Here is a 15,703-nt window from a genome sequence, read left to right as displayed (position 1 = left end):
ACATTTAACATTATACATTAATTTTTTTAGACAGCTGATCTATCACATAGATACACAAAATGTAGTATGAAAAACAAATTTTCTGAATTTTTTTATACAAACTTCGTACTGTAGCAATTGTGTAATTTTGAAATTGTAGTAATAAAACCCATTTAATATAATAAGTACTTGGAGTAAGTTGGAAAGCTATTATATGAGTTTGCGCATAAGTTAAATGCATGCATTTTATAATCGATTGAGGCGTGGCCTAAAGATGAACGCCACGTCATTCTTTATATAACTTTTTACTTTAATTATATGTAATATAATTTATTATTATATTGATTATACTTCAAATGTTGTTACTTCAAAATTTCTTTACTATTTGTGTTTTTGAATGTTATTTCTTTTTTATAAACCCGAAACGTTGCTATTAACGTCTCTAACGACCTAAGTTTACTTTAACCTTGGTCTTTGACGGTCAATGTCTATTGATCTATCTAATACAATTGCATCTGTTAAACTCGCAATAATTATTGAAAATATTAATACTAAAAAGAGGGCATTTATAAATCGACAATTAGGATTATTTTCTACAAAACCAAGCTAAAAAAATAGAAATACAAAATTAAAAATTAATAAATAATAAAAAATTATCAGTTGGGAGAAACCAATCTATAGTATACTGTAGACCTTAGACTATATGTAATCTAACCTAGTACCATCTAGCAAAATAATTATGGAAGTCAAAGGTACTTGGTCTTATTTTGTAAGGATATAAATTATTAAATATAATAGTAATTACTTGTTATAAATATGTAATTACTAAAAGACATTTTTCTAAAGTCGCATACCAACAGGAGGTTCAAATAAAAAATATTTATTACATAATGCGGAAAGCAACTAGTTATTTTCGCCTAAAAGATTACCATAGTAAATAAAAGTCACTGGCGGCTGTTCAAATAGTACTCGGAGGCAACTAGTATACTAATTGTCCAACTACATGAAGAGGGGAATTAATTTTTACGGACACATGTTAATTAATAGTTTATTAATGTATAAATATATTTACTTTAAATGTTTGATTTATTTATCAAAAAAGAATTCATATCACAAATTTTATACAATACAATAATGTTAATCATTTTATCAAACAATTTCGTGCAACTATCATGTTATACTAATTCACATAATATTTTTAAATGTAAAGTCTTGATTCCTAGATAATAACGTTCTAAGGTTCAATAAAATCCTGATAAAAACTCTTATTTTAATTTCCTGAGAAGTATTGACAAAAAATACTATTCACGGTTATATGTTTAAGTACTATATTATTGTCTATAACTTAAAACTGATAAAATTACAGTTATGTAATGATTGAGTTTGTTAATACCGAGGATTAAAAATATGTCATATTTGTGTTGATTGCATTGAAATGAATATTGTATAAAAAATGTTTAACAGGAAAATAAAATATATAATTATATTGTTTTAAGCCACGTAAAAATTAAATTTTCGTTTAACATTGGTATGTAATTTATGACTTTTAAGCTTCTTTATTTTTATCAGAGTACATTAGTTTGCTGCTTACATGTATTCCTTGTGTGATAGATAAATAGATACATATAAAAATATCATTATAGTTCAATATCGGTCAACACTATATTATGAGATATCTTTAAAATTTAACATATTTTACAATAGCTTATAGCTACTGTTTGTTATTATTACAATTTCCATTAATTTGTACATACCTTACATTCATTTGTAATTATATATTTTAGCTAATTAGTTATTTCCGAGACCTAAATCGTTGAAACGACTATTTCAAACTTCTCTATTGTATATATAGAAGTTTTAAGGGGATTTGTTTTTGTAAATATTCCAATGGATACAAGTACATCGCATTGAATTCAGAAAAAAGTGACTATTAGTGGTACTATTTAAACGTCAGAGTTTAAAAAAATAAACGGTAGCTAAAACCGAACTGATTTAAATGCCTCTAGCACGGAGGGTATTTCGGTATAACTCAAAGAATTGGGGTTTTCGACCGGAAGCCTTAGGTTGATATTTTGAAAAACTGCTAAGGGCGTAAGTATTTTACCGTTGGGCACTGACAATGCGAGTCGGACGGCAATCGTGGCCTATATAAAAAGCGAGATCGATATAGCGCCAACTGGCACTGTGCACGGTCGGTCCTTTTATTGCCATTAACATACCGTTACAGTTTATCAAGATACCGTGGCTTATACTTATCGTTATTATTATTATTTTTCATCTGCGGTCTTGTCTTGAGTGGTCGACGAGACCTATTTCCATTCACCGAGTACATTGTTGTGTTCGAATAAAATATAAGACAGAGAAAACGTACAGAGCAGTTTTACAAGAAGTTGCATGCAATGTTACATGAAATATACATCAGCTGTGGTGGGATGGCAAAAGTCTATACAACACTTTTGTCAATTTGTCGATTTGTACCAAAAAATAGATATTACACAAAGTGGCAAAACATAGTGCGTCTGGGTGCTTTCATTATGGTAGCTAAATAATACAGAAGCTAATACTTAGTAATACGTTTAGTCGAAAAACTTAAATTGTGTTTTTCCGAAAGTTGAAAAGAGTGACTTACTAACAGCGCCCGCCTTACCGCGGATATGTAATCTAATAATTTAAAGTTCTTCGATACTTTGGTTAGCTGGAATTATAATTTGTTTGCATTTTATAACAAACATCCCAAATGTATCATTCTTTATGAGTGTCATTAGCGTTTTATTGCGTTTTAGAGATTTGCAATTATCAAAATATACCTCGCTATTTATTTAAAATAATAATTACCGATTTATTTCAAACAAACAACGGAGGGCGCAATGTGTAGGCAATTTTAATGCGTTCGAGTGTAGTTACAAAAAAACGTTTTTGCAGCGTAGTTGTAATTAATTAACAACGTAGTTTATGATAATCACAAGCAAATTATTATTGCTAAGTAAAGTTACTCTAGATAAAAATAATTTTTAATAGGCAATAGCTTACATAATTTGTCGTTCCTTGTTTTAAATTAATTTTTTTAACATTAAACTACCATCACTGATGTTACTAGAAAACATGTTAATATACTTATATATAATATCAATCATAATATAATATAAGGAATATATTTAAATAAAGGTGGTTTTTCTCATATAATTAAAAATACAACGGCCAAGTTATATAAGAATATATTATATTACACTAAAATCTAATGATTCGTGTGTAACTAATTTTCTTGTAAAGTAATTAACATTAAAACCGTGAGTTTTTGATGAACATTTTTTCAACAAATCGAGTGACTGTAAAACATCAGAATGCTAAAATTAGGCATTTTAAAAATTCAGAAAAAATATAACTACAATTTAATTAATGTGAGGACAGGTAACTATTATACATACTTCTTGGCTTAATAAAAAATAAACGGTTATCGGGTTAAATAATACTGCAATTATTTGTCTACCACATTTGAAATATCTAGTTTAAAAACCAGGTAAAATCAATTTTTGAAAAATTTCACAAGCAATAAATGATTTCTTCGATGGGCGATTTTTAAACCAACCAAGATTTTCACAGTTTGAGTTAGTTTTAATATTTTTTTATGTTCAATAAAAGTTTTACATACCATGTAATACAGTGTGGCCACTTTTTCAAAATGTCTTTTAGCTGGTTTTGAAAGTGACGCTTTATTTTCCTTATACGTTGTAAAGACAGTAAACTAAAATACTTATACTGTAACATAGTACTAACTGTATACACAGTCTATGTACTAATAAAGTTGCTATTGACGCAAGCCCTCATATTTTTTACTATAAATTCATATTATGTATTAACGCAACGCGGAAAAGGTCAATTAATAACGGTTTTTCCGGAAGCGGCAGAGCACGCAAAGAGAGCGATATCCCCTATGCATTAGGCCGATAACAGATAACAGTGCCAGTAACCACAGAATAGACGAAAGCAGAAGGGTAACTTTGAATGTAAACAAAAAGTACTATATCTAGTACTTTTTAGTACTATATCTATACACAACAAATAATAATAATGTGTAGGTATAACATTATGCGTTACTATACAGTCTTAAGAAGACAGCCGCCGCGTTTTTGTGTGATAAGTATCTTGCCCGAGGTAATTTTTATCAGTGTTCGTGGAGCATTGTCACGGTGGTGGCCGTTGGTGGACCAAAAGTGTGCGAGAATTATTCTAGCCGTTTATTAATAATTGCATGTGTGCTTAATATACATTTCGGCGACCGCGGGCCGGCAACGTGGCGACTGGCTACTCTCCCTTTCGACTGTGGCGGCGCCGACGGAGGAGGTGGTATCGACTCAAAGTTGGTTAGTGGGACGGGTTTATGACGTCATAACCGTGACTCTGGTGGTGACGACATCGCATACCGCGACGGCGAACCTGCACGACCGTCCATCGATCGCGGTCGGCTTTTTCCCGGGTCCGCCGCTGCCGTGTCCGTTCAACCCCTCCCAAAGGCTTCTTCTTTACACCGCCCCGTGTCTATTGTATATCTTCTTTGGCGATGTAAGTCGCCGGCTGTACCCTTTCACGTTACAAAGTACAACGTATTAATAACGTGTAGCCGCGGTAGTGTACTCACAATGCGGTAAGTGTCTTACCGCAGATCAGATAAAACCAGATACACGGTGCGCATCTTGGTCATTTACTGATAACCGAAACCCTCCTCCATTAATGTGTGACCACATTCTAGAAATTAAATTATTGTACATAACCATTATATTACATATTTTTTTATTATCAGAAAATATATTTACAATCTATACAGTAAAATATACACTATAAGCAAATGTGATGAAAATATTATATGCATGACATTGAAATGTATATTATATATAACCCTCCACAGCAAAGGCCATTGGGTTACATTTTATTATAATTAATGTTGTCAACTCATTTTTATGTATATAGATATCGGCGATGGCAATCTATAAATTCAACGATGCTCAGTTCTGAAACTATAATTTCTCATAAAGAATTTTTTTTCTACCAGTGGTTACACTGAGTTGAGGAGGGTTTTTGTTCTGTTTCCGTTTTCAGCCATTACAATACTTTAATAGAGATGGTACTTTTTAGGGTTATCTAATTTGTGGTATTACTACGGTTTTAAAAGAAATTCTACTTGAAAAAACAATTGAGTTAAACTTAACATATCATAGTTGACGAAATTGGTAAAATTGTATTACTCGACTAATAACAAACACGTTTTTTTTATACTTACTCGAATTAGTTGTATGACAATATAAAAAAAGTATACATAGTAGTAATTTAATTACCATCATACCAATGTTTAACTTTCGCAGTTTCCCCTAGATAACGATTTAAATGATAACATATACATTTGTCAGCGTCTGACTATTTTATGTGGTCATACCATCTAAAAAGTATACAAAAAAAATATATATAAAAGTGGTTTGTATACTAACCACCTTCCCTAAAAGAGTTAAGAGGACGCTACTCACTCATTTAGTGAGGAGTAAAATATAATATGCAATTTTTTGTAAAATTTTAATTTAGAGTTTTAACTATAGTGCATACTTATTTATGCAGAAATGATAATTCTTTATCGATTGTTATTTTTATTTTGCCAGACTACCACAATCATTTCCATAAACGAAATTACAATTATTTTTCATAATAATAGATTTGGCCAAATCATAACCAAAGTTTCTTGTATTTTTGTAAAACCACCAACTTTCCACAGTAACCAGAGGAAAACATTATCTGTGCTTAAGCGTTTTAAAATTTTCGATTACTGAATTCACTTTTGGAATTATGTTTTAAAATGATAATATTTTATAATCGAATGTTTACACGGCAATGGTGTGTTGCGTGGTCTAATATAGGGCTTGCTAAATAAAGTAAACTGTGAAATTATTTTATGGACACTTATTATTTATTAGAATGTTTTCTAATATACTTAGAATTTAACCGTAGGTCTAAAATAATACCGCATACACGTGTTGAACAAAACAAACTAATAAAAGTCTATATAAACGACATTTAATGACTAAGTAGATTAAGATGGGCATAAAAACTAAATCGCAAAAGGTCTTATCTAGATTATAGTATGAGACGTGCTCGTAAGGATGAAATTAAAATGACATTTATTTGTACTGTCAAACTATCATAATTATAAGGTGGATAAATAGTATAGTAAAACAATATGAAGTCACCTTTTAATTCGCTAATTAAGTAATATGTAAGCCATTTATGTTAACCAACGGTAGTTATATCTAAATAACTATTATTCCCTAACCTACTCTCAAATTAATAACTTATTCAGAGTTTAAGCAGAAGAAGAGGTGGGGTGTCAATCAGCACAAAACCTTCTGTTACAACTCTAAAATGCTCGTATAAGTAATTCAAAGAATGGTGCTTGTATAAAGATATATATATAAAGATATGATATCAAACAGAATTAATCTCTCCTGTCTTAAATGGAAACAACATTTTATAGTCACTATTTATTTTGTAGAGGTGATTTTTTAAAACTTTTAGAATTGGCTAAACTCAACTATTATTTTTATACAACATAATATAATATTTTGAGTAATTTCGAGACATTAAGTTATAATTTATGATTAACCAATGTTTTATTATAAGATAACTTTAAGTGTTTTCCTGCGTTTTATAGTTGATTTTTAAAAGATATAAAATGAATAATTATTAACGGTGTCCGTTTTGGTTTTTGTTGACAACAGGTTGGCGGCGGAGAAGGAAGTCGCGGCGGCCGCGGGACGTGACTGCACCGGGTCGGCGGGTACTACCGCCGGCATGGGGAGACCACGATCCCACCATCATCACCACCATCACCACCATCAGCAGGCGGACGCGCCCCCAGGACCGTCGTCCTTGTTCCTGTTCAGCACTGACAACCCTGTTCGTCGGTATACCAGATTCATCATCGAATGGCCATATCCTTTTGTGACACTTAATATATATTATATTATCAATAGGAACAATTATTAATATAGGTTTTACTCTAGTATTTTGGGTCTTAAGACTTTGGCGACAATATAAATTATTACGTCTAGCACATACCCAATGCTATAATAAAAAATCATCGATATAAAAAAAAGTATTAAATTACCCCTTAATTCAATTATTGTGCACTCCGTTCGAGTATGCAGTGCTGTTAACCATCATAGCCAACTGCGTGGTGTTGGCTCTGGAGGAACATCTGCCCAGGGGAGACAAGACTGTACTCGCTAAGACTTTGGTAAATCATCATACACGATCGACGACGTATTAATGTACCTACATTATACTACATTGAACATTGGGTAATTGGTTAATTTTCAGGAGGCAACTGAACTCATTTTCCTAGCGATTTTTTGCGTCGAAGCGACTCTCAAAATATTAGCATTAGGTTTTTTACTGCACAGCGGCTCATATCTTCGTAATATATGGAACATTATGGACTTTTTTGTAGTTGTAACAGGGTGAGTACAATACTCAATAACACGTCTCGCTTCTATCACGATTAATTTTATTTTTACATAATAATGACATAATGAATGTTTCGCTTAATAACGAAACAGACGTTTTAATAATAAAAAAAAATAGACACGAAATCTAAGAAAGACAAAAAAAAAATTAAAAAAATTAGTTAGAACAAAACTTGTGTAGCTGAAACCGGACAGGGCGATAAGCATTTGGACTCAGGGGTTTACCGATTTTTAGGTCAATGACTGAATTCATGGAGTCCAACATGCTGGACATGAGGATGTTGAGGTCCTTTCGGGTACTCAGGCCTTTGAAACTGGTTTCGAGAATTCCAAGTAAGGCACTCGAAATGTCTCAGGAATATACAGGAAAGCATTTTTGAAAAGAAAATCCTCGAATGTTCTTTTATATTATTCAGTAAAAACCATTTGTTTAACCCGTTTTAGTAGGCGTATATTTGCATTTGGTTTAGATATATTTTTATTCCGAGTATCGGATTAGACCGTATATATATATACCGTTGGTTTGCCAATATTTTGTTGTATACAATATATGTTTACATAAATATAGATATAGATATATATTATTTATTTATATATATATATATATATATATTTATTTATATAAATAAATATATATAAATATATTATATTGATAAAATATATATTATCATATTCGTTATTATCATTATATACTACAACTATATGTATATGTTCTTTTGGATTTGTTGCTGGATGATAGAAATTCCCGAGTAGAACTATATCGTTGATAATATTATATATACAGTTGATCGATTTGTAGTTGGATATTATTGTTCGGCTTGATTCGAACAGATGATAATATCAAAACAATTAAAACAGTATTCATTATATATACATTATTTGTTTATTTTTATTTAGATCAGATTAGGCATTTTTTAGACAACTAGATAGAAATTACCGGGTCTATATATTATTATTATTATATTATATTGTTATATTATGTTAAATATTTGTATAAAGCTGTTTAAACGATTATTATATTTTTGTTTTTTATCGATACAATTTTTTATTACATATATACGGTTAATATATTTACTTCGACATAAAACATATTATACAATCATTTTTTTTTAGAAATCTGCACGTCGTTGACTTGAGCGAGTCGACCGTAGATAATAATCGTACAATAATTATCGTAGATTATATTAATTTTTTGAGTCGTATATTAATTTTATAATTGTTGACTATTTGTTTTTATTTTCGGTATACCGCTATAAAGATTTAATCATTACAATAACCATATTGATTATATGATATTAGGACAATTGACATAATATACATTATACAGTAGCTATATGACAATGTTGACGAACCATATTACTATTATTATAATTATTACCATCATAGTTTGGTCTAGAGGGACAGCTACGCTGGTCGAGTTTAGAGAAACAACCCTTCATAATAATATAGTTTAACATATTGTTAAAGAGGGGCGCCAGCAATGAGTTTTATGACCGCTTGCTTCGTCAGCCGTTAGATTTTACAAATTACCACCGCCGTAGCAAAATATTGGTTCCCCTGCAAACCCTTCGACCTGTGCAAACCAATAACATTAGACATATTTTACACACAACAATAATAATAATAATAATATTATAGCTTCACCGAATTTGGAGTAAATATTTTGTTTCATTAGATTACCCGACCTAGATCATCCTCCCAGTTTTATATTTGTATGGTATTACATGTTATGTACATTTCAATCCGTAGATTTCGGTGTCTCAAATAGAGATATACTCTAGTCTCGCTAGAAAACGGTACAACGCAGAAACCGAAACTCACTTACTCTCGTGTGCACCTGCGCAGACAGGAGTGACGCGGTTTGGTTTCTGCGCAGTACCGTTCTCCCGTGAGACACAGTATAGTTTGGCTGATTTTGATCGTACTCCCTTCTGTATTTAAACATCACGGGATTATAGAGCTTATGTTTACCGCAAACATATTAGGACTATATTCCTAATATATTGTTTGTTGTTTATAACGATAACCGCGCACTACCAAAAAAAAAAAACAATAAATAATAATAATAATAATAATACTAATAAACAACAGATAGACACGTCCAAACATTGTTTAAATAATATAGACGCCTAGTATTAGATGAATAGAGCGGATTGCGTGTTTATTTTGGGGTAGGTAGCGCACTGAGTAGTGATTAGAAGTGTTGTTGCCACAGATGTATAACACAAATACCGTCAGCGGCAAACATGGATCTGCGAACGCTGAGAGCGATCCGGGTATTGAGGCCGCTCAAACTGGTCTCCGGCATTCCAAGTGAGTACAAGTTTTGGGGAACGGCACGTCGACGACCAAAAAGGAAAGGGTTCGTTGGGGGGAGGGGGCACCTCCCCCGACCCTCCCGACGAGGGCAGTCCACCGACAAGGGTTGCCGACCCGTTGACACGCGGTTGGCGACGCTGGTTCGCCGCGTGCCGCAACGGATGACTTGACCAGAGGATCGCCTTCCCAGTGTGCCAGGTGTAACGCCCGTTTTTTTTGTTTACTTCCCCGCAGGTTTGCAGGTCGTGCTGAAGTCCATCATCAAGGCCATGGCACCGCTGCTCCAGATCGGCTTGTTGGTGTTGTTCGCCATCATCATATTCGCCATCATCGGACTGGAGTTTTACTCCGGAGCGTTGCACAAAACTTGCTACAGGTACGCAAAACCTGCGCCCGTGGTTGAGGGTCATGAGTGTAAATAGCCTGAATGATCTGCGGAGAGGTGATGTGGATGGGATGGTACGGTAAGGGGAAATCGATAATCCCTGGTTAACTGATAAGAAATGATTGTTAAGCAAATCCTGTAAATCAAAATTGGATAATGCTAAAAGACATTTTCGTTCTAACGTTTTTTCCTACAGAAGGAAAAAAAATGTTCGTTTTGTTTGCTTGTGTCGTCATTAGTCGGCTCTCAAACTTCATCCAGGTCTGTTCAATACAAAACATTATGAATGTGAGACCTATAGACCAACCGTTATAGATAGACAAGAAAAATATAGGATAGCTTCCTTATATGCTTCCCACGCTTACGAAATTCATTGACAGAAAGATAACCAATAACATTTTTAGTATTAAAATAGCAATTTTCTTAATTTCATTTTAGTAGGAATAAAAAATAATAGCTATTATTCTTCTCAGTACACTATCTAGAAAAGGAATCATCCCTTCATTATCCTCTCAGATTACGCCCGTGACAATACAGAATACAGGGGGGCACAATTAAAGACTAGATGCGGGAGAGGGAATTATGAAAACTCCCAGAACCGTTTGGTAGAATTATGATCTATCGGTTTATTATTGACCCTATAGGCTGGACGATCTGATTGCGATCGAGCCCGAGGGCGAGGGATCTAACCCGACGCCTTGCAATTCAGACTCGGACTCGATCGAAAGCACGAAGCCGTTCAACGCATTCTTCTGTCCAAGTGAATCGTCTACGTGCATTGAAAACTGGGAAGGTCCTAACTATGGGATCACGTCGTTCGATAACATCGGACTGGCTATGCTTACCGTGTTCCAATGCATTACCATGGAAGGGTGGACGACCATTTTATATTGGGTAAGTATAACATACTAGTCGGCTGATTACAAACGATTAAAAACATTGTGTGTGTTTATTATTTTTTTTTCATCATAACGGTGCTATTTTGTGTGTTTTTCAGATGAACGACGCGTACGGCGTGCTGTTCAATTGGATATATTTTGTACCACTAATTATTCTAGGTTCATTTTTTATGCTCAATTTAGTTCTCGGTGTACTTAGCGGGTAAGTTTCGTTTTACTTTAAGTGCGATAATTATTATCTTTTAGAGCTACAAATCTAATATTATATTTTAATTTATAACAAAAAAAAAAAAAATCATACCTCCCTATGCTATCCATCAATTCGATAATGTGTTATTTTATATTATGGGATTCGTATTGAGACGTCCGGTTCGGTTCATATCATAATGTTATACGATTTCCAGAGAGTTCTCAAACGAGAGAACCCGCGTAGAACGGCAGGCTATGTACTACAAGATGCGCACGAAAAAAAAATACAACGATATGTTTAATACTTATATAAACTGGATTACGGCCGCAGGTATATCATATCATATAGTGACCTATAAGTGTTGCAAGAGTACGCATACCACACGAATGTCCGATTAGAATATAAAAGAGAACCGAACCCTATCGTTTAGTTTTCATATACTAATAATTATTGTGTACCAACCACGACCGTTAATCCAATATTTATACTATCCTGTGTCGTCTTATACATATTGCTGACTAGTTAAAAGAATACAAATTAAAAAATTGACTGTTGTCACGCCTATTGTAATAGGTATAGCTAACCCGTATATATAATAATTGATAAAAACAAATACCGCGTGTGAACTTGTAGTATCGATATTGTAATGTTGAACCTTGTGCACTATTATGGCTTTGTAGAGAATTCGCTAAAGAAAGAGAAAAAGTCGAAAACCGGCAAACGTTCCTGAAGCTTCGGCGGCAACAACAGCTAGAACGCGAGCTCAACGGATATGTTGAGTGGATATGCAAGGCCGGTAAGTGGTCGGCTTAAATCCTCTACCATAATAATAGTAACCCTTACTGCCCGCCTAGACCTTGCTGTAATTTTTTGTCTGCAAATAAGAATAATAATAATTGTTATTAACCTTGTAAATCGATTACAGCAAATGTGTGTCTTGCTATTGCGTTTGGTCTGACATAAATACATTTAATATAACTTTTGCTATTGCAGAGGAAGTGATTCTGGCCGAAGAGCGGACCACCGACGAAGAGAGAAGACACATAATAGAAGGTACAGCAAACAATGATATTGACATAGACGTGGACATTGTCGTCGCCGATTGTTTATATCCTATTATCGTGACATGGTATTTTTTTTTTAAATTTAGCGAGGAGAAGAGCTGACATAAAGAGAAAAAAACTGAAAACCTTGGGCAAGAGTAAAAGTACCGAGTCCGAGGAGGAATGCGAGGAAGAAGAAGCCGACGAAGGTAAGCGCTATAATTGGTCTTGTTTTCATTTTATTTGGCCTATACGTTTGAATTTCGGGAACGAACTCATTGACACGTCCTCAATTTGTACCCACACTGTAATTCACCATAGAAATGTGCAATTATATTATCTGTTTCAGTGTTTGGTAAAGGCAAAAAAGGTACGGTTATAAAATGATTTTACGTTAGATGATATAAAATAGTAACGAGTGAATTCACGTAGACCGTTTTGAGAAGTTTTTAACTATTAGAAAAAAAATATGAACTTAAAAAAAATGTATACGAGAAAGAGAATCGTTTTGCATGTCAGAGGTGTGTGCGCGTAAAATAGTGGACAGTAAATCAGTACGTAGAAAGTAGACCAAACCCGCGGTGTAATAATAATATGCGAAAAATATATGTTTTTAAAAACAAGTGTAGATAACGCGAATTTAGTAGCAAAAACAATTAATAGAGAAAAAACCTGTACATATATATATATAATATATTATTTGTAAGAAAAAATTAAATTCTACATAATATGTACTATTCGGTGTTGTTTGCTCTATAAACACATAATAATACAATGTTGGTTGTTGGAATATTATATAAGTCGATGTTGGTAGAATAAACCGGCGTCTAAGACCGTATGCACGGTGTAGTTGATAACCTAGTTAGATACATCCATATTGTTTTTGATGTCGCAGGCTTTCCTCGAACGCCCACGTTCAAAGACCGAATGAGGAAAAAAGGCGTTTGCGCTTCCATGTGGAGAGCCGAAAAACGATTTAGGTTTTGGGTCAGACACATGGTCAAAGCACAATGGTTCTATTGGTTCGTCATCGTTTTGGTTTTTTTCAACACGGTGTTCGTGGCCATTGAACATTACAGACAGCCGGATTACCTGACGAACTTCGTCTGTAAGTTAATGGAAAATTATAAAATACCCGTATTTGGCATCATAGACAAAAACTTATACCATTAATTAATTTAAATAAAAAACTAGTATGTGTTTTTTAATTATTAACCACACGGTCAATGTATTACATTAATCATCAAGTTTCAAAATTCGAATAGCATAAATTATTATTACATTTTTAATCATTTAATCAACGCATGATATAATTTTGGTTATTTCAAACAAGATGTATCGTTAAGTAAATTCACACCACATTCACCGTGTACACGAACACAATAATGTAATTTGTTATTCAATTATTATAAAACTGAAACATTTGACTAAACAGCGACAGCATAATGTGGTTTTCACAATGGTCAATGAATAACATTAATAAAATATTATTGAATTTGGCAATTGAATCGATTATAAGTAATGACATTTGATCATGATTTATTATAGCGAGTAACTGATTCAATTGTTTAATCAAATCAATTGTCATTAATAAATTGACAAATTAATTACGACATGCGGCTATGGTCGACCTTTTAAAGTATTAGTTAGAGTTTTGGCTTGACAACATATTTCCCCCCAAAAGTTTTGAGCTAACAATCAATAGTTATTTAACGCAATAAGAACCTCTTTTGAGATATTTCTCTTACGATTATTGTGTGTGTGAACATGTTTTCTTTGCAGTTTACTCGGAGTACGTGTTTCTCATGCTTTTTATGATGGAAATGCTTATCAAGATGTACGCGTTGGGTATACGGATATACTTTGAATCGGCTTTCAACCGGTTCGACTGCGTGGTCATCATGGGTTCCATATTCGAAGTCATATGGTCAGCCGTCAAAGGCGGTTCCTTCGGTCTGTCCGTACTGAGAGCTTTGCGACTGTTGCGGATATTCAAAGTGACCAAGTAATTGTTTTGTGTGCAATTAAAAAATATTCAGTATGGATTGTGGAATTCGCTGTACGAGTCTACAGTACATTTGTCATCGTTTAGGTATTGGTCATCGTTGAGAAACTTAGTGATATCGTTACTCAACTCAATGAGATCAATCATATCGTTGCTATTCCTGCTGTTCTTATTCATACTGATATTTGCGCTGCTCGGCATGCAGCTCTTCGGTGGACAGTTCAATTTCGAGGAGGGCACGCCCGCCACCAACTTCAACACATTCCCAATAGCTTTGTTAACGGTGTTTCAGGTTAGTTTTTTTATAGTACAATAATAACATCTGTCCGTTTTGTAATTACCAAGTTTTTATGTTACCACTATAACTATAACGTTTCCCGCTTGTGTATTTCACATGTAGATCTTAACGGGCGAAGATTGGAACGAAGTGATGTATCAAGGCATCCGGAGCCAAGCACAATTCCAAGGCGGAGGCATGATATACGCTTTATATTTTATAATTTTAGTACTTTTCGGTAACTACACTCTGCTGAATGTGTTCTTGGCCATCGCCGTCGACAACTTGGCTAACGCTCAAGAACTGACAGCCGCCGAAGAAGAGCAAGAAGAAGAGGACAAAGAGGTAAGAGTAGAATAGTTTTTTTTTTAAGGCCGAATCGGCCATTATTAATAATTCCAATGGTGTCCGTGATAGAAACAACAACAAGAACTCGAAAAAGAAATGGAAGCGCTGCAAATGAGCACGGATCCATCCAGGATGGAAATGATACCGACGTCGCCGTCGCAAACATCCAGGTAATAACTACATTTTGTTTACATGAATCGACCATAGTTTTTGACATTAATTTATGAAATAATTCGAAGTGTTTCGCTTATCAGACATCATCGAAAACACCACAACGATGAGCCCGACAGCAGGGGAGGCGAAGAAGAAGAAGAAGAAGAAGAAGGTCCGAAACCAATGTTGCCGTATTCGTCCATGTTCTTACTGACGCCCACCAATGGGTAAGCGATAGACCAGAGAACCTGCGGTTTTTGAAAACAAAATACAAATTACATTTTATATTATTTGTATGTAATAATTCTTTGATAATATCATGCATATATTTTTGCGACCCTTAGCATCAGAAGAGCGGCTCATTGGATTGTTAATCTGAGGTATTTTGATTTTTTCATCATGCTCATCATCATATTGAGCAGCGTCGCCTTAGCTGCCGAAGATCCTATACACGACAAATCCGAATGGAACGATTATTTGGACATTGTCGACAACGTGTTCACCGTGATTTTCGCTATAGAAATGATATTGAAGGTAACCATTAAATGCTCTACAGTTATTTCCTCGTACTTAACGACCGATTTTGGCATCAATTTAATA

General features: G+C 33.8%; 1 protein-coding gene across 23 annotated transcripts in view; it reads left to right on the top strand.

The window, feature by feature from the left end:
* Positions 1 to 15,703, top strand: part of LOC126839085 (voltage-dependent calcium channel type A subunit alpha-1) — a 138,135-nt gene that overhangs the window by 96,462 nt on the left and 25,970 nt on the right. For 10 of the 23 annotated variants that reach the window (XM_050574043.1, XM_050574051.1, XM_050574053.1 and 7 more), the window contains 18 exons: positions 6,738 to 6,950; positions 7,150 to 7,255; positions 7,339 to 7,478; positions 9,700 to 9,797; positions 10,038 to 10,179; positions 10,833 to 11,082; positions 11,186 to 11,289; positions 11,958 to 12,073; positions 12,271 to 12,330; positions 12,428 to 12,529; positions 12,670 to 12,690; positions 13,216 to 13,428; positions 14,103 to 14,325; positions 14,413 to 14,617; positions 14,726 to 14,947; positions 15,020 to 15,120; positions 15,190 to 15,330; positions 15,448 to 15,637. In XM_050574043.1, the coding sequence (XP_050430000.1) occupies positions 6,738 to 6,950; positions 7,150 to 7,255; positions 7,339 to 7,478; positions 9,700 to 9,797; positions 10,038 to 10,179; positions 10,833 to 11,082; positions 11,186 to 11,289; positions 11,958 to 12,073; positions 12,271 to 12,330; positions 12,428 to 12,529; positions 12,670 to 12,690; positions 13,216 to 13,428; positions 14,103 to 14,325; positions 14,413 to 14,617; positions 14,726 to 14,947; positions 15,020 to 15,120; positions 15,190 to 15,330; positions 15,448 to 15,637 (2,647 nt within the window). Of the gene's footprint in view, positions 1 to 6,737; positions 6,951 to 7,149; positions 7,256 to 7,338; positions 7,479 to 7,719; positions 7,818 to 9,699; positions 9,798 to 10,037; positions 10,180 to 10,832; positions 11,083 to 11,185; positions 11,290 to 11,491; positions 11,608 to 11,957; positions 12,074 to 12,270; positions 12,331 to 12,427; positions 12,530 to 12,669; positions 12,691 to 13,215; positions 13,429 to 14,102; positions 14,326 to 14,412; positions 14,618 to 14,725; positions 14,948 to 15,019; positions 15,121 to 15,189; positions 15,331 to 15,447; positions 15,638 to 15,703 lie in introns of all 23 variants that reach the window. The other 13 variants (XM_050574061.1, XM_050574048.1, XM_050574047.1 and 10 more) reach the window with 8 other exon arrangements.

The sequence above is a fragment of the Adelges cooleyi genome, unplaced genomic scaffold (genome assembly GCF_023614345.1).
Source record: "Adelges cooleyi isolate 19-005CV unplaced genomic scaffold, UGA_ACOO_1.1 ACOO_flye_CR_arks_rails_tigmint_CR_PRNA_30, whole genome shotgun sequence".
NCBI lineage: Eukaryota > Metazoa > Arthropoda > Insecta > Hemiptera > Adelgidae > Adelges > Adelges cooleyi.
Note: the sequence above shows the minus strand (reverse complement) of the source record. Positions and strands in the feature narration are given on the sequence as shown.